At 48.3% G+C, this 12,536-nt stretch overlaps 1 protein-coding gene across 8 annotated transcripts in view; it reads right to left on the bottom strand.

Annotated features, from left to right (window-relative positions):
• Nucleotides 1-12,536, bottom strand: part of SEZ6L (seizure related 6 homolog like) — a 188,854-nt gene that overhangs the window by 52,311 nt on the left and 124,007 nt on the right. For all 8 annotated transcript variants that reach the window (XM_072803010.1, XM_072803011.1, XM_072803012.1 and 5 more), the window contains exons 6-9: nt 8,752-8,917; nt 6,617-6,783; nt 6,017-6,211; nt 4,399-4,537 (exon numbers count right to left, since the gene is read on the bottom strand). In XM_072803010.1, coding sequence (XP_072659111.1) covers nt 4,399-4,537; nt 6,017-6,211; nt 6,617-6,783; nt 8,752-8,917 — 667 coding nt within the window. The remainder of the gene's footprint in view (nt 1-4,398; nt 4,538-6,016; nt 6,212-6,616; nt 6,784-8,751; nt 8,918-12,536) is intronic.

Genomic DNA, 12,536 nt, shown 5'->3' with positions numbered 1-12,536 from the left:
GCTGTATGACCATGAGAAGTTGTCTTAATTTTATTCACTCTTACTTACTGAGCACCTACTATGGGCCAGGCATTGATTTACATACTGTGGTTATAGCAGGGCATCAAACAGGAAACAAATCCTTCCATTCTCATGGATGTGACGTTGTAGGTGGAGGGGGTGACATGCTTCAACAAATATGGTAATGTGTGGTATGTTGAGTGGTGCTAAGTGCTACAGGGAAACGTGAAGCAAGGTAAGGGTATCAGGTATGGCAGAGATGTTGGGGTGCCTGGCTGGCTCAGTCCATGGGACATGTGACTCCTGATCTTGGGGTTGTGAATTTGGGTGTCAAGATTGCTTAAAAATAAAATCTTAAAAAAAAAAAAGAAAGAATGACAGAGATGCTGATTTAGATCAGGGTGTCGAGTGACATCTCATAAGGGGTGATTTGTGAGCAGAGGCCTACAAGAAGCTAGGGAGTGAGTGGGGCAGGATATTCAGGGCACAGCATCCTGGGGTTGGGGGAGGGGAGAAGAGACAGCTAGTGCAAAGGCCCTGGGGTATGTCTGGGGAACAACAAGGAAGCTAGTGTGGCCAAATGGAGGGAATAAGGAGTGGAAAGAAATGAAACAGGAGATATAACCAGGGCTAGATCACATGGGGCCTTTTGCAAGAACTCCAGCTTTTACTCTAGATAAAATGTAGAGCGACTGTAGACTTTGAAGCAGAGCATGATGTGACCTGCCTTACTTAGGTTTTAACAGGATCCCTTAGGGTGGTAGGTTACAAATAGCCCCAAAGGGGACAAAAGCAGGAGCGGGGAGACCAGTCAGGATGCCTGTGGGATAATTCTGGGGTGAGACATGGACCACAGTGGCAGTAGTGGGGGTGTCACACATGCTTGGACTCTGGGCGTATTCTGATTCTTGAATTCTAGAATCAACAGGATGTACTGAGGACTCGAGTACAGGGTGTGTGAGAAATCCAAATAGCAGTGAGTGTGCTGGAGCTGGCAGCTTGCACTGGCTCATGTGAGTCAATTGTTAAACATCCGGGCATCCGGCAAGCCCTCTGGCATTGTGTTAGTAGCTCGGAAAGGGCCATGGTGGGAGTATTTACACCACGGAAATTGGCGAATGCCATAAATCAGGATGTTTCTCCCTACCCCACTGCCAAGAAAGCCAATTGTTGGACGTGCACCCATGTCCTCCTGCCCTAGAACAATTCCAAGTCCTTTTGGCCTGAGCAGCCGGTAGGACGGCTCCTTACCAAGATGGGCAGATGGGATGAAACGGGTTTGGAGAAGGAATCAGGAGTTTAACTTTGGATACCCTTCATTTGGGAGGCCCTTTTAGGCACGCAACTGAAGAATTCAGAAGGCAGGGAATAGGAGTTGAATAGAGTAGTTGTAGCACCCCCACAGGACAACTCTGGGGAGGAGATAATTCACGTCTGTAAAGCACCCCACAAATAGGAAGCACTCAATGATGAAAATTGCTCTCTTCATCACGGCGATGAGAAAGAACTTTAATCACTATCTAGACCAAGGCTTACAAACTGGAGGCTCCTCAAGTCTGGATCCAGCCAGCAGATCTATTTTTTGGGACGGGGAGAGGCATTATTTAAAAAAAAAAAACCCACCAAAAAACACCTTTAAATGATTTCTGGAAGGGAGAGAGGGCCTCTCCCCTCTCTATCACTTCAAATATTTGGGCCCCAAATCCATTCTGTTACTTACCTGGCCCTCCGTGAGTTTGAGTCTGCATTCTCTTGGCTCAAGGCAGCCCATCACTTTGCAGAAAGGGGACCATGAAGCCCAGGGAGGCTTGCTGCCGGGTCCCGGGCTGCTCAGGAGTCCCTGGCAGGGCACGGAGGAGGGGAGCCGGGGCTCCTCTCTCCTGGCCAACACTCAGATCTGGGGTTGCCAGGATGGTCAGAAGGGAGAAAGTCTGTCCCCTTGGGAGGCGTCCCTTCCTGCCACGGGTGCCAGGGGTGGCCCAGCTTTGAGGAACCTAACTGCTCAGGTTCCTGGATCAGCTGTCCCATTGCACGCTTCACAGTGGACATGAAACTCTATCCACCATCAAGCTGAAGGTTCACTGAGTATTTGAAGCCTAGAGAGAGTGAGAACAAGGGCTCCCAGCTTCCTGTGTCCCTATCCAGGCCTGTGACACCACGGTGAGATGTGGGCCGGTCTTGGGGGAGCAGAACCACCCATCCAGGGGGCGGGTGTTGGGAGAAGCCTGCTGAGCCCAGCAGAAGGGGGTGGCATGGACAAGACAAGCCAGGATACCAGGAGTTGGTTCTCCTTCTGGCTGAAGATTGAGGTGGCTTGCTACTAACTGCTGGTGCAGGGATGCTCATAAACCAGGACCGCGCATTCATATTTACCCTGACGGCAGTAGGGAGCCACAGAAGGTTTCTCACGGCAAACAGCTTTAGAAGGGACTTTCCTATTTGAGGCTTCAGCTAAGAAGACACCATGTCTCCCTGGAACCCTTTCCCTCCATAACTCCTACCTAATCCTCACGCTCCAGCCACGACAAACTTCTTTCAAGTCACTAAGTGGGCCACCTTCTCTCTCATTTCCAGGCTTTGCACATTCTGTTCTCACCGTCTGAGACACTCCTCCTTTTCCCCTCATGGTTGCCTAGGTTCTCTTTCATGCCAGCTCAGAAGTCACTTCCTCCTGGAAGCCCTCCTTGATTTCACTCGGGCTTCTCAGCGGCCTGTCCACCCTATCCCCGCTCTCACCACATCGCATATCATTTCACGTCTGCCTCATCCCCTAGACAGTGAGGGCAGAGGCTGTTCTGTTTTCTCACAACTGTACCTTCAGCACCTTGCTTAGCACTTGCACACAGTAGGTGCATATGTGCCCCCACTTCCTCCCCTCACAGAGCTAATCGGGACCATCCAACCTGCTCTGTATCAACATAAACTTCACTGCCCAAGGGGCAACTGTCTAAGCCTTTCCAGCGCCTACAACCAGGCTTGGCTCACAGTAGACAGCTCAGAAACTATCATCCTTCATACCAGACTCTAGAAGTCAGGGAGGTGAGAATAGGAGAAAGGGGGGAACTCCCGCTGAGGAGTGAGCAAGGGAGGGAACGGGCAAGGGATGCTTCCAGGCTGTTCCAGTAGCCACGAAACACTGAGGTTCCAAGACCCTGGTAGCCAGTGAGAAGCACCACAGCCAGAGAGAAGCCCAGAGGCAAAGAGCTGGGGAGAGGTAGAGACAGAGTTCTGACTCAGGTTGGCCCAGCCCCAGGTCCACAAGGGGCAATTGTGCAAGGTCTGTACATCTTTGATTCTCCTGGAGCGGAAGGTCCTGGAGCAGCCTCCGAGGACACGTCTCTGGCCTCTGAGGGACAGCTTCAAAATTTTATTGTAATTTTGCAGATAAATCTTCCCTTTTGCAAAGCTCCTCTGCAGAGCAAGGCAGCCGGGCCTCGCTCCCCAGCCGACTGGGTTTCTGCTTCAGGCTTGAGGGGAGCGCTGCCGCCCCACCCGGGGCCCTGGCTGCCTCCAGAGAAGCTCTTCAGAACTTGGCATTCCCTCCCTGCCCTCCACTGTCCAAGACACGGTGTCTGGGTCTGCCCGGAAGCCCTTTCTTCTGCTTCTCTAGACACTACCATCTGTCTCTGTCTGCTTCTCCCCCTCCCTGGAGAGTTCAGCAGGGGGAAAGTTCTGGATGGAGCATCTCCTAGGCACCCCCACTGAGTACAGCAGACGGCCACAGGGCCAGGCAACTCCGTCCGTTCTTCATGTAGCACTGGTCTCCTGAGTGCCTACTATGTGTCAGGCTCTGTGTTAGATCTGGGGACAGAGGTACATCAGAGCAAGCCCTGACTACAAGGACTTCTGGGTCTGGTTGAGAGAGACAGATAAGAAAACAAACAGCTGCAGTACAGACAGTACGTGTGATACCTTCCCCCTCCTCCTGGCCACATCAGCTGTTCGGTCCTTCGCAAACACCGTGCTTGCTCTTGCCACAGGGCCTTTACACATTCTGTTCCTTTCAGATATATCCACTCCAACTCATTCGTTAGTTCTGAACTTCAGCATCGGATCCTCAGGGAAGGCTTTTCTGACCTTCCCCTTTGTATCAAACCCCCATTATAGGATCTCATAGCACCATTCACTTATCCTTACACTGTTCACCAAGGTTACAGTATGTCACTGTGGATGCATTTCTACCTTTAATGCCTGCTTCCTCCGCAGACCAAATTGCCTGGAGGCAAGGGGACTGTGTCTTTGTGTGCATGATGTTTCTCCCACTGCTGGGACTCCAGCTCTTTGCACAGCCCCTGACACATAGTGGATGCTTCATTTACCCTGGCTGAAAGAACAAAGCAGGAGCAATCGCTTCCCCAATGGGGCTGGACTGGAGGTCCACCCGTCATGAACACTCACAACTGGATATCTAAGAAGATCCGTTTCTCCTCCCCTACGTGAATCTTCCAGATACAGTCTTCACCTTCCACGTACGGCTCTGGCCAGTTTGGGGACAGCACCACCCCAGCCACGGCAGAGAGCTCCCCACCACACATGGCTGTAGAAGACAGAGACAGACAGAGGCGGGCACGGGTTATTCATGAGGAAGCCAGTGCAGCGTGGCGGGTAAGAGCGTGGGCTATGACGTAGGACAGGCACGGCTCGCTGTGTACTGGGAACAGGTGCCTGCCCCTCAGGCGGTCCGTGCCTATGTGTGTGGGATGATCACATTAGGGCTGGCCGCCTGCCTCCTTTAGCTGAGGGCTGGCGAAGGGGGGGGGGGGGGCTAAGGGCGCTACAGTTCTCTCAGGATCAAGGACAGAGCTCAATGTTCTGGGTGATTCTGCAGCAGCCCCATGCTGGGGCAGGGTGGAGTAGTGGCTAATAGATGCTACGCTGCATTGAGGTGGACCTGAGTTCTAGTCTTGCCTCTGCCCCAACAGACTCGGCGGCGGCAAGGCATGCAATCTTGGGAGTCTCAGTTTCCTCCCTCTGTGAAGCTGCAGTAACAGCGCCATTGACTCCGTTGGGGTTTTCTGGAGCTTAATTGAGCTCATGGGTGTCAAATGTAGCCTAGCACCTGGCACAAGGTAAGGTGAACATTACTGCCAAGGAGCCCAGCTCTGACCTGGAAGTAGGGATGTGGCTGTGCCTGGTGCCTGGCTCTTTAAATTCCACCCTGTTTACTGTTTTGGAAAGTTCTCAGTGTGGCAGAGGCCAAAGCACCAATGAATTCCGCTCTGTTAAACCAGCACATTTAATACAGGGATCAATCCCTCACCAGGACGAAGCTGTGATTTCACGCCAACCGCCATCCAGGTGGTGGCTGCCAGGAGCCAGGGATCTCTCCATCACACCACATGCTCCACACGCATCCAGGCTCGATGTGGCACTGAGTATGCGGAAAGAGGCAAGGCAGGGCAGGGCCCCGGGGAGCTCATGGAGATGAGGGCTCCACCCAGCCAATGCTGTCCCGAGGGGCTCAGACCAGAGGTCTCTGAGAACAGAGACCCGAGTTCCATTTCCACCTCTGCCAGTTACCCTCAGTCTGTTCTTAGGATCACTTCACAGCTTCAGGTCCCTCACCTGTACATGGGGTCAGTACTACGTACTTCGCAGGGTCATAGTGAGGATTAAATAAGATAAGGCACATGCAGCCCTTGGCAACTATTATTGACATCATCACTATTATTAATTAAACTTAGGACTGCCATGTGCGGTTGGCTGGGTTGCACGATGCACAAAAGTACATAGCAAGGGGGTACAGAGGAGCTGAAATCCATGCAGAGATCTTTTCACTAAGTTATGTACTAAGGGGTCTGTGCTTGGAGGAAGGGGCATCTTTAAAAATTTATCAATTTTGTAATTTGGACATGCAGCAAATCTGACCCAAAGGATAGTGAGCCCTGGAAAGGGTTCTAATGCTAAAATTGGTGTGTAAATTTGTGACATACTCTAAACCGGGCCCTTGGCCTTTTCATCTGAGGGGGTGGAGGTCCCTGAGGTGCCATGCGAGAAGGGCAATGGGGCCACTCACCTCTGCACAGGGGCTCTGTGTCATTCCAGTATGGGTCCCGCACATTGATGCACTCGATAATGGCTGGACCCTGCTCCAGAGAGTGGCCGGGATCACAGGTAAACTCCACTATGGTTCCAATGTTATAGGTTGGGTCGGATGTGGTGAAATTCCCATTCTGAATGTAGGGCTCATAACAGTGGCCTTTCTCAAAGGCTAGGTTGGGGATACAAAATAGGGACAGCAGCTCAGATGAGGCAGGGGCTCCTGACAGTCCTCAATGTCAGAGGATGGGTCCCCTCTTGCTATTTAGGGAAGCCCCAAGGAAAATGGGCCCCAGACCCCAGGTTCTAATTCCAGCTGACATGCTGAGGGCACTTGGACCATTCACATCGCTTTTTGGGAACTCATTATTTTCATCTCGAGAATGGGAATACAAACCTCTGCCCTCCCAACCCTGCAGAGTCTGCCTTTGGAAGTCAAAGGGTCAGTCTGGCCTCTGGATCTCCCTCACCCTTAGCAGGTCAAATTTCTAGTCCCCAGGACCCAGCTCAGCTCCGTCATGCTTTCTCTGTGCCCACACCATCACCCAGGATGGGGGAGGCCCCTGGGGATCCTCACCCTCGAACCGGATGTTGAAGGCTGAGGTTGCTCGCGCCTGGTCGGAAGTGAACTCAATGCGGATGCTGTTGCCCTCGCTCAGCAGACCCTCAAAGGGGACACTCTCGGTTTGGAGGGAGTCATAGAGAAGAGCAGACTTATTGATCAGGCCACTGTAGACCATCATCCTGGCGGGTAAGGGTGGGGGGAAGGATAGGAGGATCACTGACACACAGCAACAGCAGGAGGCGTGTGCCATGAACACCGCCTCTGGAGCCTTACTCCCAGATGCAGATCCCGACTTTGCCCGTGACTTGCCCAGACAAGCCTTATGCAACTTGTTTCCTTTTCTTGTAGAATGCTTGTCCTAGACTCACGGATGGGTTCTGAAGTCGTAGGAAAAATGATGTGTGTGATGTAATGAACCAGACTAATTAATGGATACTAATTATTATTAGTAACTGGGAAGACGAGATTAACGGGCTGAAAGAGTAGTAGTCAGACAACCTGAGTCCCAACTCTGTAACCTTCTGAGCTGTGTGACTTTGGGCAAGGACACTTCACACCACTGTGCCTCTGTTTCTTCATCTATAAAAAGGATGAAATTATACCCACCTACATCAGAGTGTGAGAACTAGATAGAGGCCATGTGCATAACATGCAAAGGATGGAGGAGGTATACGAGTCAAATTTATTAAGCATTTGGCCCCTAAAAGGCTCTGTCTTTCAGTCTGATATTGTAAGAGCACAGTGTGTGGAGTCAGGAGTCCTGATTTTCTCTTCCCAATTCTCTTCCCAAGTCTCAGCACACCTTGGGCCTCAGTTTCTACAGCTATGAAAGGAGGGATCATCATTTTTACTGTTTACATTTTACATCATTTTAAATTTTAGGTATTCATTTTTACTGTTATTAAAACCATTTGATACCTGACTCCTTGCTAGTCTTGGTATTTTTAAAGAAAGTATGCAAAAACGGGGAAAGAAGCGGTATATAGATTAGATACATTTCTTTTATGGAGTCATAAACAGGCATTTTTAATCCTCTGAGGGTTTTTTTTTTTTTTTTTTTACTGGGACTCATAAAAAGGGTTTATCTTATGCTGCCCAGATGAATTTCTAATATTACCAAAATATATAAATGTTGAAGCCATGGTTTGTTCATTTTTCCATGTGTCCACTGTGGCTAGGATGAGGACAGGGCTGCCTTCCCACACAAAGTCTCTGAGAATCAGTTAGTTCAACCAGCTCAAAGTGTGGCAGACAGTGCTGGGGAGTTAGTGTGTCCAGGAGCATCCCATCCAATGATAGATGGGTGGTGGTGGTGGATAAGTACCCCAGATCCCACCCCCTCCAAAAGGACCGCTCTGAGTCATACTCAATACAGTTTCCCAGAGGCCTCCGGTGGACAGAACCCCAGCTGCTCCCCACAGTCACCTGCTCACTAACGCACACCGTGTTGATTCCTTTCCCTTTCCAACCCAATGTCCCATGCCTCTACCTGTGCTTCCTAGGATTTGCTCCCAAATGAGTGACTTTCCCTAACATCCTTGTCCCCATGTCTGTTTTTAAGAGAATACACCCTAAGGCAGCAGGTCTAGTTTTCTAGAACATTCGAGAATATTCTAGCATAAAGCCACAGAATATGAAAACTTTAAGGGATTCTATGTGTATTACTTAGAGTCTACAGACATGCTCTTGCTTAGGTATTGCCTTGCAACGTCTCCCTAGTTCCTTCATGGGTACAAGTCTAGTGTTTCCACTTCAATTTCCTATTGAACAGGAAATCAAGTCTTGCTACTTCTCTCTGGTTCTCCATGGAGCTTAGTACATGACTGGGCACAGAGCAGGTGCTCAGCAAATACTCCCTCCTTGTTAACTGCAAAAAGGGGCATGCAGGAGAAACAATGAGGTGGTGCAACACGGGGATCTGGATTCCCCTATCCTACCGTGTGACCTGGGGTGAGTCCCTTTCCCTCTCTATGTCTGAGTTTCCTTACCTGTAAAAGGAGGAGATTGGAGCTGATGGTGTCTAATACCTTGCCAACTTCCTCAGCCCTTCCTTTCTTGACCTCAATGAGCCATTTCCAGACTCCAGGTCCCCAGCCACACACTCTGGGAAGGAAGGAGGCTGCTGGGGTAAGTCCTCAGGGGCTTACCTGTCCTTGTCATGCAGTGACAGCCTCTCAAAATGTAAGTGCAGCTTCTGGCTCTCCGGAGCTTCGATTGTCCACACACAGAACTGGCTCCCATTGGCGTTTCCTGGGTAACTTGGGGAGAGGACCCGGCCGATGGTGGCGTTGTGCACAGCCCCTCCACAAGGGGCTGGGGGTGGAAATGGGGGGGTTATCATGAGAGGAGACACAGAGAAAGAGATTCCCACCCCAACCCCTTGGTGGGGGGCAATAGGATGGGAAGAGGGAGACATGATAAAGGCCTCTTGTCTTGGACGAGGTTCATTCTATTTTATCGGAAACCTCATTCCCTGGCTGGAACCACCCACCTGTGTGTTCCATGATAGAGAACAACCATGATTTAAGGATTCTTTCATCGTGCTGGCTGTGCCCTGATTCTTCACTATAAGATGGTAATCAAAGACATAAATAGTCCTCAAAAGTAGAAATACACTTTTAGTATTTAGTAAGCACTAAAAATGCAGACTCACTAATAATAAATGAAAAGCGAATCTAGATTGTATTCTATTTTCATCCACCTGACCAGTCAAGGCAAAAAGCAGCCATAACTTGCCAGATGGGGAAGGTGGTGGGAAATGGGTGCTCTCAGTCATAACTGGTTAGAATGCAAATTGCTATGACCTTTCAGGAGAGCAATTTGGAGAAATATCTAGAAAATATGTTCCCAAACTCTGACCTAGTCATTAAAGTTCTGGGAATTTACACTAAAAAGAAGATTTGGAGATTTTCACCAAGATTTATGAATGAGGGTGTTCACCACGGACGTGCTTCTAAGAGCAAAAAAAAGAGAAGCAACATGTTTGTCCACTCACAGCTGTTCGGTGAAATAAATGCACTTCGTTCATCTGCTATTAAAAATCACGTTCTTGAAGATTACTTGCCACTATAGAAAAGTGCTCCCTATATTTTAAGTGGGGAAAATAAACCAAGTCACAAAATGGTCCTGCCATACCTATTTCAATGAGTTATTTGCAAAAAATCTATTGAGACCATAAATATAAAAGTGATTTGCTTCTATCTTTACACTTTTGAATTTCTTTTTTTTTTAATTTTTTTATTTATTTATTTATGATAGTCACATAGAGAGAGAGAGAGAGAGAGAGAGGCAGAGACACAGGCAGAGGGAGAAGCAGGCTCCATGCACCGGGAGCCTGACGTGGGATTCGATCCGGGGTTTCCAGGATCGCGCCCTGGGCCAAAGGCAGGCGCCAAACCGCTGCGCCACCCAGGGATCCCTTTTTTTTTTTTTTAAATTTTTTTTTAAAATTTATTTATGATAGTCACATAGAGAGAGAGAGAGAGAGGCAGAGACACAGGCAGAGGGAGAAGCACACTTTTGAATTTCTTGAAAAAATTTTTTTACCAGAGCATTTATTACTTCTATCATAAAAAATCTAATAAAGAGATATTAAGAAAATGATTTGTGAACTGAAAGGAGATAGACAAATGTGAGGAATTATTTTTAGGAGATACTTGGATCTCATTAAATGTTTGTTGAATGACTACATAACTAATAAAGACTTGCTAGGGGTGAAAAAGATAGCTAGCTCTCTGCTGTGCTCCGGATTCTGCTGATTTACAGCAAAGATGTTGCCAAGAAGCCCCCTCCCCATCCCCCAACACCCATACTTCTTTCAGAACCATGAACAGAGGTCTGTGTGTGTGTGTGTGTGTGTGTGTGTCTGTGTGCCTTTCTCTATCTCTCTCCCAACCCCCTTCTTGTCCTAAAGAGGAGGTTTAAATCCGCCTGTACCACTCACCTGCTACTGACTAGAACAAGTCACAGAAACTCTGTGAACCTCGAGTTCACTATAAAAGGGTGATAATGATTCCACGCAGCTTACAGGGCTGTGGTGAGAAATCAATGAAATGACGCATATTGGGAACTTGGCACCCTCCTTGGCACAGTACAAGTGCTCAAAACATAGCCAGCATTGTTGTCCTATGGCTCCAGAGCTGAGGAGACCGAGGACACCGTCCCTGGTGGGGGGCACTGGCCACCTGTCCTCTCCAAGCTGCTGCTCATCTGCTGCCTCTCTGCTCCCCTTCCTCGCCTTATTAAGCCAAGTGATGGCTCTGTTTGGCTTCAATTTGCCAGCCGTGGCTCCCCATCCATCTTTCTTAGCACAAATTGAGGCTTAATTCCTCTCTGATTTCACACATAGATAAAAATTAACGTGAAAGAGGCACAGAGACCAACTGCCCTATGGTTTGGATTTTTCCCTTTTGTTAAAAGCAAAGAAGAAAAATTCTGAAGGGCCTTAGGGGAACAATACTGCAACAATCAAATCTCAGAATGTGTCATCAGGCCTCATTTGCTTTTGGATTCCATTGACTGAATGCCTGGAGGAAGGAATAATTTATTATTATTCCCAGTATTCTCCTTGTATGTGGCTTGTGCCCTGGCACATAGTAGGTGCTCAGTTATTACAAGCACTCTATGCTGTCCTGACCACCATCAGAACTTCTGAGAATCTAATAGGGTTTTGCTCTCTTGATAGCTAAGTATGGTTAAGGTTATGCCTAGCAGTACAGGGACCGTGGGGTATAACCTAGAGCTTCTCAATCTATAACATGTACATAAATCACACAGGGGCATATTAAAATGTAGATTCTGATTCACTTGGTCATGTAGGGGGCCCAGGATTATGCATTTGAATAATCTCACTGGTCTGTAGACCATGCTTTGAGAAAAACGGCTCAGGAGAGAAGAGCTCTGGACTTGTTTCAATTTGTTGGGTGACTTTGGGCAAGTGGCTTCAACTCGATAAGCCTTTGTTCCTTATCTGTAAAATGGAGGTAATGGTTCTCATCAAGTAGGATTGCTGTGAAGGGGGGCCCTGGGTGGCTCTGCGGTGAGTGTCTGCCTTTGGCTCAGATTGTGATCCCAGAATCCTGGGATCGAGTCCTGCATTGAGGTCCCTGCATGGAGTCTGCTTCTCTCTCTGCTTGTGTCTCTGCCCCTGTCTCTGTGTCTCTCATGAGTAAAAAAAAAAAAAAAAAAAAAAAAAAAAAGGATTGCTGTGAACACCTATGGCAGCCCTGGCAGTGTCCCAGGATTTGTTAACTGGGTTCAAAATGTGGCAGCAGGCTCACCAAAAGCACAGAAGAGTGTGAAGCACTCTTCACAAAAAAGAAAAATAGATAAATTACACTTTGTCAAAATGAAAAGCTTTTCTGCATTGGAGGACACTATCAAGAAGTAAAGAAACATGGGTTGCCTGGGTGGCTCAGTTGGTTGAGCGCTCGACTCTTGGTTTTGGGTTTAGGTCATGATCTCAGGGTCTCAGGGTCCTGGGATGGAGCCCTGAGTCAGGTTCTGTGCTCACTGTGGAGCCTGCTTGAGACATTCTCTCCCTCTGCCTCTCCCCCTGCTCATGCACATGCGTGCTCTCTCTCTAAAATAAATTAATTAATTTAAAAAAATTAAGTGTAAAAACAACCCACTGATTGGGGTAAGATATTTGCAAATCATATCTCTGATAAGGATCTAATATCCAGAATATATAAAGAACTCTTACAAGTCAACAATAAAAAGACAAATAACAAATTAAAGAAAAAAAAGCAGGCAAAGCACTTGAATAGATGCTTCTCTTAGAAGATCTACAAATGGCCAAGAAGCACAGGAAAGCTGCTCAGCGCCATTAGCCATCAGAGAAATGCAAATCAAAACCACAACGAGAAAGCGTCTCACCCACCACCACGGCTAGAATCATAGAAAGAAAATGTGCAAAATAATAAGTGCTGGT

This window comes from Canis lupus, chromosome 27 (assembly GCF_048164855.1).
Source record: "Canis lupus baileyi chromosome 27, mCanLup2.hap1, whole genome shotgun sequence".
Classification (NCBI taxonomy): Eukaryota; Metazoa; Chordata; class Mammalia; order Carnivora; family Canidae; genus Canis; species Canis lupus.
This window is presented reverse-complemented; position numbering and strand designations above follow the sequence as displayed.